The sequence below is a fragment of the Schistocerca serialis genome, chromosome 2 (assembly GCF_023864345.2).
Source record: "Schistocerca serialis cubense isolate TAMUIC-IGC-003099 chromosome 2, iqSchSeri2.2, whole genome shotgun sequence".
Classification (NCBI taxonomy): domain Eukaryota; kingdom Metazoa; phylum Arthropoda; class Insecta; order Orthoptera; family Acrididae; genus Schistocerca; species Schistocerca serialis.
In genome coordinates, this window is record NC_064639.1 from 853,858,199 (window position 1) to 853,875,022 (window position 16,824).

The 16,824-nt window shown below is 40.1% G+C and overlaps 1 protein-coding gene across 3 annotated transcripts in view; it reads left to right on the plus strand.

The window, feature by feature from the left end:
• Window positions 1–15,669, plus strand: part of LOC126458151 (torsin-1A-like) — an 89,879-nt gene extending 74,210 nt beyond the window's left edge. Inside the window, exon 8 of one of the 3 annotated variants that reach the window (XM_050095012.1) lies at window positions 14,844–15,669. In XM_050095012.1, coding sequence (XP_049950969.1) covers window positions 14,844–14,979 — 136 coding nt within the window. In that variant the 3' untranslated portion in view covers window positions 14,980–15,669. The remainder of the gene's footprint in view (window positions 1–14,843) is intronic. The other 2 variants (XM_050095011.1, XM_050095013.1) reach the window with 2 other exon arrangements.
• Window positions 15,670–16,824: the final 1,155 nt, after the last annotated feature.

A 16,824-nucleotide genomic window follows, 5' to 3' on the forward strand; every position in this document is an offset into this window, starting at 1 on the left:
AGAAAGGAAAGTATGCCATATAAAGCTGTGGCAAGATTGTTGTTGTTGTTGTGGTCTTCAGTCCTGAGACTGGTTTGATGCAGCTCTCCATGCTGCTATATCCTGTGCAAGCTTCTTCATCTCCCAGTACCTACTGCAACCTACATCCTTCTGAATCTGCTTAGTGTATTCATCTCTTGGTCTCCCTCTACGATTTTTACCCTCCACGCTCCCCTCCAATGCTAAATTTGTGATCCCTTGATGCCTCAAAACATGTCCTACCAACCGATCCCTTCTTCTCGTCAAGTTGTGCCACAAACTTCGCTTCTCCCCAATCCTATTCAACACCTCCTCATTAGTTATGTGATCTACCCATCTAATCTTCAGCATTCTTCTCTACCACCACATTTCGAAAGCTTCTATTCTCTTCTTGTCCAAACTAGTTATCGTCCATGTTTCACTTCCATACATGGCTACACTCCATACAAATACTTTCAGAAACGACTTCCTGACACTTAAGTCTATACTCGACGTTAACAAATTTCTCTTCTTCAGAAACGATTTCCTTGCCATTGCCAGTCTACATTTTATATCCTCTCTACTTCAACCATCATCAGTTATTTTACTCCCTAAATAGCAAAACTCCTTTACTACTTTAAGTGTTCATTTCCTAATCTAATTGCCTCAGCATCACCCGATTTAATTTGACTACATTCCATTATCCTCGTTTTGCTTTTGTTGATGTTCATCTTATATCCTCCTTTCAAGACACTGTCCATTCCGTTCAACTGCTCTTCCAAGTCCTTTGCTGTCTCTGACAGAATTACAATGTCATCGGCGAACCTCAAAAGTTTTTACTTCTTCTCCTTCCTTTACTGCTTGCTCAATATACAGATTGAATAACATCGGGGAGAGCTACAACCCTGTCTCACTCCTTTCCCTACCACTGCTTCTCTTTCATGCCCCTCGACTCTTATAACTGCCATCTGGTTTCTGTACAAATTGTAAATAGCGTTTCGCTCCCTGTATTTTACCCCTGACACCTTCAGAATTTGAAAGAGTATTCCAGTTAACATTGTCAAAAGCTTTCTCTAAGTCTACAAATGCTAGAAACGTAGGTTTGCCTTTCCTTAACCTTTCTTCTAAGATAAGTCGTAAGGTTGCAATTGCCTCACGTGTTCCAACATTTCTGCGGAATCCAAACTGATCTTCCCCAAGGTCCGCTTCTACCAGTTTTTCCATTCGTCTGTAAAGAATTCGCGTTAGTATTTTGCAGCTGTGACTTATTAAACTGATAGTTTGGTAATTTTCACATCTGTCAACACCTGCTTTCTTTGGGATTGGAATTATTATATTCTTCTTGAAGTCTGAGGGTATTTCGCATGTCTCATACATCTTGCTCACCAGATGGTAGAGTTTGGTCATGACTGGCTCTCCCAAGGCCATCAGTAGTTCTAATGGAATGTTGTCTACTCCCGGGGCCTTGTTTCGACTCAGGTCTTTCAGTGCTCTGTCAAACTCTTCACGCAGTATCTTATCTCCCATTTCGTCTTCATCTACATCCTCTTCCGTTTCCATAATATTGTCCTCTAGCACATCGCCCTTGTATAAACCCTCTAGATACTCCTTCCACCTTTCTGCCTTCCCTTCTTTGCTTAGAACTGGGTTTCCATCTGAGTTCTTGATATTCATACAAGTGGTTCTCTTCTCTCCAAAGGTCTCTTTAATTTTCCTGTAGGCAGTATCTATCTTACCCCTAGTGAGACAAACCTCTACATCCTTACATTTGTCCTCTAGCCATCCCTGCTTAGCCGTTTTGCACTTCCTGTCGATCTCATTTTTGAGACGTTTGTATTCCTTTTTGCCTGCTTCATTTACTGCATTTTTATATTTTCTCCTTTCATCAATTAAATTCAATATTTCTTCTGTTACCCAAGGATTTCTATTAGCCCTCGTCTTTTTACCTACTTGATCGACTGCTGCCTTCACTACTTCATCCCTCAGAGCTACCCATTCTTCTTCTACTGTATTTCCTTCCCCCATTCCTGTCAATTGTTCCCTTATGCTCTCCCTGAAACTCTCTACAACCTCTGGTTCTTTCAGTTTATCCAGGTCCCAACTCCTTAAATTCCCACCTTTTTGCAGTTTCTTCAGTTTCAATCTGCAGTTCATAACCAATAGATTGTGGTCAGAATCCACATCTGTCCCTGGAAATGTCTTACAATTTAAAACCTGGTTCCTAAATCTCTGTCTTACCATTATATAATCTATCTGATACCTTTTAGTATCTCCAGGATTCTTCCAGGTATACAACCTTCTTTTATGATTCTTGAACCAAGTGTTAGCTATGATTAAGTCATGCTCTGTGCAAAATTCTACAAGGCGGCTTCCTCTTTCATTTCTTCCCCCCAATCCATATTCTCCTACTATGTTTCCTTCTCTTCCTTTTCCTACTGACGAATTCCAGTCACCCATGACTATTAAATTTTCGTCTCCCTTCACTACCTGAATAATTTCTTTTATCTCGTCATACATTTCATCTATTTCTTCATCATCTGCAGAGCTAGTTGACATATAAACTTGTACTACTGTAGTAGGCATGGACTTTGTGTCTATCTTGGCCACAATAATGTGTTCACTATGCTGTTTGTAGTAGCTAACCCGCACTCCTATTTTTTTATTCATTATTAAACCTACTCCTGCATTACCCCTATTTGATTTTGTATTTATAACCCTGTATTCACCTGACCAAAAGTCTTTTTCCTCCTGCCACCGAACTTCACTAATTCCCACTATATCTAACTTTAACCTATCCATTTCCCTTTTTAAATTTTCTAACCTACCTGCCCGATTAAGGGATCTGATATTCCACGCTCCGATCCGTAGAACGCCAGTTTTCTTTCTCCTGATAACGACGTCCTCTTGAGTAGTCCCCGCCTGGAGATCCGAATGGGGGACTATTTTACCTCCGGAATATTTTGCCCAAGAGGACGCCATCATCATTTAATCATACAGTAAAGCTGCATTTCCTCGGGAAAAATTACGGCTGTAGTTTCCCCTTGCTTTCAGCCGTTCGCAGTACCAGCACAGGAAGGCCGTTTTGGTTAATGTTACAAGGCCAGATCAGTCCATCATCCAGACTGTTGCCCCTGCAACTACTGAAAAGGCTGCTGCCCCTCTTCAGGAACCACATGTTTGTCTGGCCTCTCAACAGATACCCCTCCGTTGTGGTTGCACCTACGGTACGGCCATCTGTATCGCTGAGGCACGCAAGCCTCCCCACCAACGGCAAGGTCCATGGTTCATGGGGCAAGATTAGAGAGAAAAAAATGCTTGGACATAAGGATTGAAGAAATGTGTACTATCTTCCTTGTCTCTTGTCTTTACTCGTTTTATGTATCTTATACTTAATTTTATGTCACACAAAACAGCAAGTTATTAGCTAATAAGCAGTAAAGACTGCAAATTTTGTGAAGAGTTCTTGTTCTGCCGGTGACAAATAATCCCATCCAGTATTAATTGCGAGTTTTTTTTTAAAAGGGGCAGGATGTCAGACTGGCCGACTGGGAGCAGGAGAGGCACCACAGGATATTATAATTTCCACTGTCCTGGATGTAGTTTGATAGCACCCATTACAAAATATTACAGCTTTGAATTCCACAGAGCGAAATACAGAGACATGCGATGAAGGAATGCTGTGTGAAGAGGCGTAACACTGCACTTTCGCACACTTACAACCAAATAGCATGTCTTACATTCCCTCGAACATATAGGTTTTATGTATCAGACTCTTCAAAAAGATGTGTGCTGCAAAATGAAGATATTTTTTAAAAGTCGACTTTTTTTTAAATTTTTGATGTACTACTTCAAATACTCAAGGGAGGGGGAGCGCCACTGTCTAATATTGCCCTGGTTCGGAAATATCGTAGATGTGGACCTGAAGCACAGAACAGTCTTTAGGTGTAGTGGGGAGGTGGTAGTCTCCACATTACCTGTGTTTACATTAAGTGATTTTGCTGTCTCCTTTTCGTTTATTGCTCTCACGTCAAATGGAAACAAAACAGGTTTCTGTGGCCAGAAGCTATCAAGTACATTAAAATACTTTCACATAATTACAGAAGGCTAAAATATGTTATTAGTTTCAGATTTTATTTTATTTCCACCTTTCTGACAGTCAAGCATTAATTGTCTTACAGAACAATGAAGTTATTTTTGTTGGTTTGTTAAAGAAATTTGGCTTTTATTAACCTTTTCTGTTGAGATAGTTAATTTATTCGAAACGAATTGTTTTATTCCACACTATTGGCTAGTTTCAACTGATCGCTGCATTTCAAGTGCACATTTTCATCTTCTAGCACATATGTGACTATGCCATAATAAAGAACCAAACGTGAGATAATACAGTACTGGTACTCCAAGAAAATTTACATCCGAATCCGGACATACGAATGTGCACTTTAAGCCGAATTATGCATTTTAGTATGGTTCACAAAATTCCCATGCTCTTTGAGTATCCTCTGATGTCTTGTTTCTTTTATGACATAATGCAAGATCTTTTAATGTTTTACACATACAAACATATGGCCTTCCTGCATCATCGGAGCTGCGCATGTGCAGTGGCACCTGTTATCTGGCACTCTCTGGCAACTGCTGAAATGAACCTATTTCTAACAGAGTGCAGGAAAATATTCCGAATAGTTGTTTGAAGTGTTACTTTCAAAGTAAATTTCCTTTCACGCAAGATGAAATCTGTTCCAGAATGTACGATGAAATTCTTAAATCACAGAGCCTTTGACTCTCATTCAAAAATCAACTCTTTGAGGACGACCATTTAGAATAATTTTGAGCGCAGAAGATCAGACATTTATGTGGTTGTTAAAAATTTTACTGGCACATTTGTGTGATGTACCTTAAAGTGTAACACTTGTAAAAAAGATCAACATTATGTGTGAAAGCTTAGCTTCTCTTGCAGCTTATTAATCTTAGAGCCCAATATTATATGTGAAAGCTTTTCTTTTCTTGTAGCAACACTGCCTATATTAATTTAAACCATTACCCTTTTCCAATTTTTGTGTTTACGCTTCTTAACAGTGATGTTGCTATTGGCTGACTACATAACGTGTCCTATTCTGTCATTGGCTGGCGAGATCACTTGACATGAGCTACGACTGGCTTACAAAAGCACATCGCAATCTCGATTTCAGTGCTTCAGAAAGTAACATGTGGTGTTTGGTGGAATTCGAATTTATACTTTTGTAATATGAAAATATGCAGTGTACATGTTGCTGCACTTAAGACATATTTCCAAAACGTGGTTTTTTTTCTTCCACCCCCCTGAGTTTTGTTTTCTAAAGTGCCGGGCAATTCTACGCCGCTGTTTAAAACCACAACCATTGAAAGGATTGATAAGTTTTACAATTATGAGGAAAAGTATACTGTCACTTAACACGGAAAAAGTGTATTTTCATATGGGAGAAAGTGTATTTTTAACTGGGATCATCATCATCAGTGTTCTGCCTAAAGGCAGGTTTTCACATGGTAGTTCTCCAGGCTGTCCGGTCTTCTGCCATCCTCTTCAGGTCTGCGTAATTTCCTCTTCCCTTTGTCATTTATCACCGTGTATCTCCTTCTTCCTCTCAGTTTTCCCCCACAAACCAACCCTTTCAAAGCATCTACTAGCAAGCACTCCCTTCTCAATGAATGTCCCAATCAGTTTTTTTTTTTTTTTTAACAACCTTCAGCAGACATCTTCTCTCACCAACCCTTTCCAATACTCTTTCATTACTCACACTTTCCATCCAGCTTATCCTCTCCATTCTCCTCCACATCCACATCTCAAATGCTTCTAACCTTTTTTCATCCTCTCGTCTCAGTGTCCATTTTTCTGCCCCACATAGTGCCAACTCCAGACAAAACATTTGCCAAGCCTTTTCCTTAGTCCTTTATCTAATTTGCCACATAAGAGTCTCCTCTTTCTGTTGAATGCCTCCTTCGCTATGGCAGTTCGAATTTTCACCTCCTGGTGACATCTCAAGTTTTCAGCTATTGTGCTTCCGAGATATTTAAATTCACTTACTTGGCTAATGGTAGATTGTCCTATTTTAATATTGGACAGTCTGCGTCTTGTACTGATGACCATACTCTTTGTTTTTGCTGTGTTTATTTGCATCTCACATTCCACACAAGCTTCATTCAGATCTTTGAGCATGTTATTCAATGTCCGCTCACTTTCTACCACTAATACCATGTCATCAGCAAATCTTATACATTCTATTCTCTTTCTACCAATACATATTCCTTTTTTCTCATCTAAGCTTTTCGCAATAATCTCTTCAAGGTATATGTTAAACAACAGTGGGGAAAGGCAAGAACCTTGTCTAACATCTCGTCCAATGCTGCTTTCTTCTGGCATTTCATTTCCAATCCTTATCCTTACTTTCTGGTGTAAATATAGATTCTGTATCAGTCGTCTCTCTTTCCAATCTACTCCTTTCCTCTTCAAGATATCCATCAGCTTGTTCCACTGAACTCTGTCAAAAGCCTTTTCTAAACCTATAAAAACAGAAAAGATTTCTCTATCCTTTTTCATATATCTTTCCCCTATAGTTCTTAGCAGGCCAATAGCATCTCTTGTTCCTTTTCCTCTTCTAAATCCGAACTGCTCCTCTGCAATCCCTCTATCCAGCTTGCCATATAACCTTCTATCCAACACTCTCAGCTAGACTTCAGCTGCATGGGATATTAGACTGATGGTCTGGTGCTCTTCACATTTTTTAGTGTTTCTCTTTTTCTCTATTGGTATCATAACTATTGCAGCGAAGTCCTCAGGCCATTCCCCTTTGTCATATATCTTGTTACAGAGGTAGGCTATTTCTTTTCTTGCCTTGTTTCCCAGACTCCTCAACAGTTCTGCTGGCAAATCATCTATTCCACATGCCTTCCTATTCTTCATCTCCTTCAGCGCCTTTTCTACTTCTGCTTCCAAGATGGTAAATCCCTTTCCATCTTCCGGCACCTATTGCTCCTCTTCAACCTTAATTTCGGTTTGCATTTCATCCCCCTTATACAGACATTCAATATATTCTTGCCATCTCTTCAAAACGTCCTGTGGTCTGGCCGGCTACTGACAGCGTCTGACTCATGGTGAGCGGCTGACTTTAGGCTATGCATCCTACTGCCTATGTGGAAAGTAACGGGAAACTGCCACATTACATTCCCAAGCAGTACATGGTATGTCTCTTTAACTGGGAAATCCGGGAAAAATCCAGGAATTTTTTCCTCGTCCACGTATATTGCCCTGCAGAGGCCACAGGAGATGGCAGTGACAGGGGACATATGAGAGCGGTGACTAGGCCAAGGCGGCCCCAGACAGGGCCATGCAGTAGGTGCACCGAGTGCCATGTAGTAATCTGCCAGACTAGAAGGTCAGTACATGAGATGGGAGATGGGTGTAACACACGTAGAGAAAGCAAGAGGCCCAGAATGGGATGGGGTGAACCAGGGACACAATGGAAGTGTCAGCTGTAGGCAGAACATAGGTTACATGTCAGGAGGTGACACACCTGTGTCCACAGAGTTTGAAAAGAGCAGATCGATGTGATCATGGGACGAAGGAGAGTCCCCAGAGTGGATGGGCGCCGAGGGCACTGGAAATAATGGAGAAAGTCTTAAAGGGAAGGTGGTATGGCAACATGCCAGCTGGTGGCATGTTGCGATGGTTAGTTGCATGATAAGCAGGCCAGTGATGCTGGAGGCAGCTGTACTGGAACCAGGGTGTACACTTGGATTGGTGGCAGCACAGGAGGAGGTGGTGTCCCAGATGAAGGCACATGCACCGGAGGCACTGAGACATGTAGGTTCCATGGTGCAGGAGCTAGCATGGCCCATGCCTTAGGAGCTGGATTGGTGGACGCTTCTGGGCTGGGGGACTGGCAGAGCTTGAAGAGACGGGAAGGTTGGAGAAGGCAGTGGAGCCAAGGGATCCTTGAAAACTATAGAAGGTATGGGGGCCGAGGCTGCATTAAAGCAGGAGAGGGTACTGGACTCAATGGATGCATTAGAACAAGTGAGAGCATCAAGAATCCAGGGAAACTGCACTGGAGGTTGTGGTGCCAGAGGCAGACAGGCCAGATACAGCCAGGAGAAACATATCAGGAAGCACTGAGATGTGGAGTAAGTGGTTCAGCCATGCAGGGAAGGTGGGTCCTAAATTCAAAGCATGGCTGAACTCCGGGCAAGCAGCAGCTTACATGCTGAGTCCCAAGCTGGGCGGGGGAGGTGGGAGGGGGGGGGGGGGGCTGGGAGGGGTAGAGGAGGGCATTCGAATGTGTGAGGCACTGTCAAAGCAGCTCAGTGGTGTGCAAGAAGTGTCATGCAGGATTCAGAAGCTGTGCTGTTTCTTCTGTAACGTGTGGTGGCGTTGTCACCAAACAGTGCAGAATCGAGCAAGCCATGCCATGGGTGAGACATTACAACTGTAGATCACATAATAGGGAGAGTTGCAGAAGTGAGAGTTCCAGTGCAGGTTGAGCCGTAGTGATCACAACGATAAGAGAAATGTCCATGAAAGAAGAATCGAAGAATTGCACATGTAAGATCATTCCTTGTCACCACTTCTATGGTTTGGTCGTACGAAGTGACTGGGACAGCACGTAATAGAGTCCCTCCACACATTACAACAAAAGAACACTTTTATTAGTAACATACTAACAAACAGTTCACTGTTTGACATGAAATAGAAAATAAGAGTCACTTGTGATAAAATGCTAAGAGTTCTCACTGTAGTCCAAATTGGAGTCCTAGGTCGGTGTCTGGTCAACGTCCAGCTGAAGTGATAGATGGTGACTAGGCTTGGTCAGGTATGGACAAATCAGTATTGGTTAGAGTCCTGGACTGTGCTGGGTTGACGTCTCGTCGGATATTGGGATGGCTTTGAACATTGCTGCTGTAGAGTGCTACTGACAGATAAGGCTTAAGTGGAAGCTGGTATTGAGCCTGGAGCGAGCGCTGTGCTAGTGGTCAAGCGCCACCTTAAGTACTCTGACAGAAGGATTTCCATCAGTGCCATGTGAAATGCAGATGGGGCTGATGTGGTATGCGGAAGAAAGGTCGTGTGGCGTTTGCAGCAGGGCAGTTGACTGTGGTTGGTCAGCTGTGTGCATTGCTGGGGGGCGATGCTGGTGCCTCTCACGGAGTCTGCTGGAGTCTGGCGTGTACAGAGGGGGAAGTTTATGTTTCTGTTGTCATCTGGCATGTACACAGAGTACTATGTACAAACAGAGTTGGGATTGCTACTTGTGTCTGGTTTCAGGGGAGGACGCTGGTGTACAGCAACCTTCTGTGTGTGTGTGTGTGTGTGTGTGTGTGTGTGTGTGTGTGTACAAGTTTAGTGGAGTTTTTTTTTTTTTGTGCTTACAAATGTTAAGCACTCCGGTTCCTTGTGTCACCGTGTATCGATAGGCCATAGAGGATTATTGCTTAGTTCAGATTATTAGAACATGTTGCCTTTTGTAAAATTTTAATTTGTTGCAAGTAAAATTTTGGTGTAACTCTACTTTCAACTTTCATGATGAAAAGTGTCATAGACAACTGTTTGATCCAAATGTTATGAAATTCAGTGTTTACATTGACCCGAAAAATGAAGTCCTCAAATATTTAGTAAAAGTTATATTATGTAATGAATCATATTCATTAAATCTTTGTTGTAAAAGGATTGGTATGTGGTACTTGCTATGCCCAATAATCAGTTAATGTATAGTATTTTTGCATTCTTTGTTTTCTGTGTTTGGATAAAATGTGTCTCTGAAGGTATAACACAGATGTTACCAATTTCATGGTTATCTCTATGCAGAAGTTCACATCCCCCCCCCCCCCTCCCCCCAGTTTGTACCATATGATCACTATGATAGTGCTATTCAGTCCAGGGGCACACTTTACTTTTCCACTTTTACTTGACTGTGGATATTTTATGCAAGGAGATGATTATTATGTTTTATCTGCTAATTTCTAATTTTCCAGAAAGGAGCAATGCAATAAAGAATTGGAGCTGTTAGATTTTTATGTTAGTAGCACTACAGATTTGAGTGGTGCACTTCGGAGAGGATTTTTAGATTAGAGAATTGTGTTAGGTTATTGGAAGTATATCAGTGGAAACATTGGCATCTCAAAAATATCTAGAAGCAACCGCCTGGACCACCCTAAGGTCAAATGACCATGTAAAGCTGATTTTAGAAAAAGCAGAAATGACTGTAATGAGAAAATCTAGAGAAATTAGAGCCTATAAAGAGTTTTACTGACAGCCATTCTTCCCGTGCACCATTCACAAATGGAATGGTTAATAGGTGTGGGAGAGTGATAATGTTACCAGAAGTGACATTTGCCCACTCAACTTAAAATGGGTCATGGAGTATAGATGTTAGTGTAGAATTGTTGTTGTTTTAGTCCTCAGTCCTGAGACTGGTTTGATGCAGCTCTCCATGCTAATCTATCCTGTGCAAGCTCCTTCATCACGCAGGTCATCCTTCTGAATCTGCTTAGTGTATTCATCTCTTGGTCTCCCTCTACGATTTTTACCCTCCACGCTGCCCTCCAATGCTAAATTTGTGATCCCTTGATGCCTCAGGACATGTCCTACCAACCGATCCCTTCTTCTAGTCAAGTTGTGCCACAAACTTCTCTTCTCCCCAATCCTATTCAGTACCTCCTCATTAGTTACGTGATCTACCCACCTAATCTTCAACATTCTTCTGTAGCACCACATTTCAAAAGCTTCTATTCTCTTCTTGTCCAAACTATTTATTGTCCATGTTTCACTTCCATACATGGCTACACTCCATACAAATACTTTCAGAAACGACTTCCTGACACTTAAATTTATACTCGATGTTAACAAATTTCTCTTCTTCAGAAACGCTTTCCTTGCCATTGCCAGTCTACATTTTATATCCCCTCTACTTCGACCACCATCAGTTATTTTGCTCCCCAAATAGCAAATCTCCTTTACTACTTGAAGTGTCTCATTTCCTAATCTAATTCCCTCAGCATCACCCGACTTAATTCGACTACATTCCATTATCCTCGTTTTGCTTTTGTTGATGTTCATCTTATATCCTCCTTTCAAGACACTGTCCATGCCATTCAACTGCTCTTCCAAGTCCTTTGCTGTCTCTGACAGAATTACAATGTCATCGGCGAACCTCAAAGTTTTTATTTCTTCGCCATGGATTTTAATACCTACTCCAAATTTTTCTTTTATTTCCTTTACTGCTTGCTCAATATACAGATTGAATAACATCGGGGAGAGGCTACAACCCTGTCTCACTCCCTTCCCAACCACTGCTTCCCTTTCATGCCCCTCGACTCTTATAACTCCCATCTGGTTTCTGTACAAATTGTAAATAGCGTTTCGCTCCCTGTATTTTACCCCTTCCACCTTTAGAATTTGAAAGAGAGTAAGTGTAGAATAGGAAGCGTATTACTTTTAGTATATCCCAGTTTTGCTGGAACACATTTTTCATGACATGGGATTAACAATTCCATGCCTTCAGGATAATGATTTTTCCTTTGTCTCCAAAATGTTCTGTAAGAGCTGTAAGGATTTCTTCATGATTTTGAAATTTGCTTCCTCGAAGATGAGACATAATCTTGCAAAGACCAAATTGTCGTTTTGATGACAAGGAGACTACAGTGAATGAAAAAGTTGTATATGACACACTCTTGAACTGTAGCGCAACTATTGGATATCACAGGCAGAAACATCAATGATCTTGAAAGTGTGGATTAGTCCTGTAAATATGTTGAATCATTTAGTAAGTTAAGAAGGTTGTTCATGGTAGGCCTAAGCAGAGAATTAAAGTTTGAATCTTTCAGAAGTTTACATCTAGCACTTCCAGTCTTAAAGATGCAATCATGAAGTCCAGTTCTCAGTATTTGCTATTTTGTGTAGTACTTCTCCTGGAGTGTTTCAATTAAACTTGCATCTCAGGTTGTTGCTTTGATGATTTTCTTTTCTATCTTCAACAGAGATTATTCTCCACAACACTAGCCTTTGGACTCCCTCTTAGGTGGAGGTTGCTAAGATATTTTTTGAAATGATTTTGATAATTATTTGTTTTAAATTAAATTAATTGATTTAAATGTATTTATTTTTATTTTGAATTCTGTGTCATGTTAATTTAATCATCATATTAACGTTTTCATTTTCACTCATTTTTTCTTCCTGTTTTTATTTTTTTCATTTGGTATCTTTAAAATAACATGGACAATTATGTTTAGTATTAACTTTGATTTAATTTGTTCTGTTGTATTATCTGATCTTTTTGACCATTTTTAGCATTCATTATTTCTATTCATCATTTTGCTTGAATTTTGTTTTGTTTGTAATCCTTTAATTCTTCTGCTGCATTATTTTATCCACAATGTAATAAAAATTTGTGTTACAAATGTTTGTGTGATATTTACCATACCAAAATAATTAAAATCATATGAACGGAGATACCAAATGAAAAAAGAATGACAGGTTGAAAAAATGAGAGCAAATGACAAAAGTTAAAATGGTGATTAAAATAATGTGACAAAGGATTGTAAATAAAAAAAATACATTTTTACCAATTAACTGAATAAAAATAATCAGCGTCATTTCAATAAAAATGTACAAATAAATAATTTCAAAGCACTTGATGACATTCGAACCACCACCTTCTGGATGTTAACAAGGTACCAAAACTACTACACTGCTCTTCCGATCTGTTTACTGCTATCAATTTTAAGGCTCTAGAGCAGTATTTCTCTCTCTCTCTCTCTCTCTCTCTCTCTCTCTCTCTCTCTCTCTCTCTCTCTCTCTTTTCCCCCAAGAGCTATCACTGACATCGTGGGGCACTGCCTCAGGTCGCATATATACCAACCTTATTATTAACTGGGAATTTACATAAATGAGGATGTTGTGAGCCCCCCAGTAGACTAGGTATAGTAAGAGCGTGATAAGTTGGCTGCCAGCCCCCAAGTGCTGATGGTTAAAAGTTGACACAGTTTGTAACACTTTGTGTTGACTGTACTCTGTTTCAGATTGCTGCCACCCTCAGCAACCCTAAAATTGTGACTGTAATTGCCTGATGATATGTTGTATTGTCTGGCATTATGCAAAATGAGACATGATCACAAATATTTACGAAATATTTTGAATGTCTTTTCCTTCTACTCATCGTGTTGCATTATAGCAGTCTAAATTTAATTTCATATTCCTAGTTACCAAGATGTACTGCATGAGCAGTCTTTCTACAACAGCTTAATTAACAGCTTTCTTACCAAAAAGTCATGTGCCGTCATCCAGAAAGTGGTTCCTCATTAATTTAAATAAAAGTGGAACATCTGAAAACACCCAGACATATTTATTTTTGTACTGCAGATTTAGAAAGCAGATATTTGTCTCTGTTACATTAAGACCTTTCCACACTGATCGATATTTTATGCCGAGATCAAACACTGCTGCAGCAGTATTGTGCCCATCATCTTGCATGGAGAAGATAATTGATCATCTGTTATCCATGTATCAAAATCATATAGAGTGGTTGCTTCCATTCAGCAAACAAACCACGTACCATAACAAATAACACATTAGTGTGTGGCCACATAACACGATCTTTATCAAAATCATATTTAACACTACTGTATACATTCATTTCATTGAATGAGAGTACATGTTGAGCTTTTGACAATACTGATGATTGAACTTCAATTAGCTACAAATATATGTAAGCATGCCAGGAAAGCATCTGAAAGAGTGTGATGTCCATCTTCTCAGTGTTGATAGTCAACCTGATTTCGCCGACCGGAGTGGCCGTGCGGTTCTGGGCGCTACAATCTGGAACCGAGCGACCGATACGGTCGCAGGTTCGAATCCTGCCTCGGGCGTGGATGTGTGTGATGTCCTTAGGTTAGTTAGGTTTAATTAGTTCTAAGTTCTAGGCGACTGATGACCTCAGAAGTTAAGTCGCATAGTGCTCAGAGCCATTTGAGCCAACCTGATTTCTTAAAAACAAATAACACTTCCTAGATACAGCCTAAGAGTAACTATCTTGCAGATATCTTCTCTTTGCCACTTTGCTTGTTCCTTTCCTCTTAGGAAGCAGTTTATCTGCTTTCTTGAAATCAGTTTCCCTCATGTTTGTTACCGCCTCTTCCCACTTGCTTCTTTTTAATAAATTTGCTAATGCTTTATTTTCTCAACACTAAATTTCACTTTTTGTTTCAGGCACTTCTCACTGTACTTCAGTTTTGCACACATAGCTGTCAGTCTGTGGTTCCTATATTCTAAGCCTTATCTGCATTTACAAAGTTCACTGATTTGTTTACTGTCACCTTTTGTCTTCCTGCTGTACAACAGGCATCCCATTACAGCACAGCCAGTCACTTTAAAACAAGTCTTTTATTAAGCACCATAAAGTACCACAAACAAGCAAACAAAACAACTCTGTTGTGTGCCTTAATACACAGTGGAATTGCATGCTCCTACAATGAAAACATGCCTAGAACATAGATCTAACCATTGTGGTAATTTTTATTCATTACTATAGCCTTTTGTCCAACAAGCACTTCCATTACCCAGGGTTTTGAATGACACATTCTTCCCGGCTTCTTGTTAGGATGTCTTTGTACTGTTAAATAACAAACGTTCTGTTGTATAAGCTTGAGAATTGCTCATTTATTACCAGTGTGTGTGTGCAACCTTTCATGTTGGGGAATAGTTTGTTCTTAACTCTTTGATTTTAAAATTTCCATAACAGAAGTTACTGTTTGTATAGATAATACTGATACAACCTTGTGCCACCTCATTAAAGCTGTAATATTGATTTTTTTTTTAATTTCAGAGAAGTTTTGGAATACTTAACATATGGCCCAGAGGAAATGAAAATATTTTCAAACTCTGGATGTAAAAGAGTTTCACAGAAGGTTGCAACAGTTGTGGAAAAGAAGAGGTACCCTCCAAGACGTACAGAGCTTTGAATTGTTTTTTCAGTATTGAATCTTTGATCTTACCGTGTCTGAGCATTTTATGTCTTGTATCAGATTTTTAACCCACTATATAGCAAAAGTTGTTGTGATGTGAACAATTTACTGAAAGCAATTTTTTATGTTTATTGTACAATGTTTTATAGGCAGTGTAATTGTGTGTGTGTGTGTGTGTGTGTGTGTGTGTGTGTGTGTAGGGAGGAGATGGGTTAACAGATGTTTGTATGCCATGTTTTCCAATACTTGATTGGGTCCGTAATTGAAACTCTTTTATTTTCATTGCTTGTTATAGGCATTGAAAGCTAACTGTGATACTCCTTTTTAATTTGTTGCACTATTTTGTCTGTGAGTGGCTGATGTAAAAAAAAAAAAGGGTGTAAAATATATAAAATATAGCTTTGTTGCACATTACAGCATGAGACAAGTGCAGCTTAAAAACCTTATACTGGTTTACCATAGACATTATAAGACAGCAGAAATGAGTGTTTGCATATTGTTTTGTATGGATTGTATAAATGTACTTCGATATGCACGCATAAGTTATTTGTGAATGAATACAGAAAGCGCATATTTATAGAACAATTGTATATGAGAAATATTTTCAGTGCAGTAATCATACTAAGGATCTTGTGATTATATCTGTAAGTGTACTTTGTTACGCAATAATGTAAAAAAATAAAAGAAATTTATTAACATGTTAAAAATGAAACTTTCATATTGGAATGCATTGAAATGAGTTTAGAACCTATTTTTGAACACAGCAGTGTAACACTACCTACATTATTGTTATTTTTTGAAAGCAGTCCTGTTACTATAGTGTAATTATGAAACTTATTCTCAGGTCTTCATGAAGAGGACAGAAATGCTCACTTGTAAACTGAAAAAAAACTTCAAATATTAGATGAGCATGTTTCTGCTTTCCTGAAGTTTAAAATACTACAGCTATGTTTTGAAGGTCAACTAAAAAATTCAGTAATACCTGCTGCTGTCCTACTGTACTTATGCTATGATACTGCAGTGGTCATTGGTGTTTTACACACACACACACACACACAAACGCAAACACACACACTTTTGAGCCAACACGATTGCTGCCCACTGCAAAATATTGAATGCTGCCTGGTGGCATTGTGGGCACGTGATGCGGTAAGGTATATAAGTGGAGTAGAGATGAATGGGAATTTGTTCAGGTGACAAAATGAGCCACAAATAGTCTACTGACAAAAGCAGCTGTGACAAAGTGCACATTCTTATGGCCTATTCTTGTACTACTGTTCTGAACACTGTGGACAATAGTTGAAGGACAGTGAAACCATGAGTAGGCGGCAAGGTGTTGGATGTCCATTCTTAATTACAGGATGTCTGGATCAGAGGTTTGCTTGCTCTGTAAAGTAGGATACATCTCAATCAGATCTGATGACGAAGTGCAGTGATGGCATAGGGGCAAGTGTTTTGGAGCACACCATTCATTCAGCTTCCCCCGCCCCCGCCCCCTGCAGGCCGACAGCATGGAGCAGGATCCTCCAGCCTCTGTTGCCTGCAGCAGCGAGTTGTCGCAGCCTGGCATTCTGCAGCCACCGAGGTGACCCCTTCAAGTTTCCTCATCATGACTCTTCTCCAATGGAACATTTGTGGCTTTCGAAAGCCGGCCGGAGTGGCCGTGCGGTTCTAGGCGCTACAGTCTGGAATGGCGTGACCACTACGGTCGCAGGTTCGAATCCTGCCTCGGGCATGGATGTGTGTGATGTCCTTAGGTTAGTTAGGTTTAAGTAGTTCTAAGTTCTAGGGGACTGATGACCTCAGAAGTTAAGTCCCATAGTGCTCAGAGCCATTTGAACC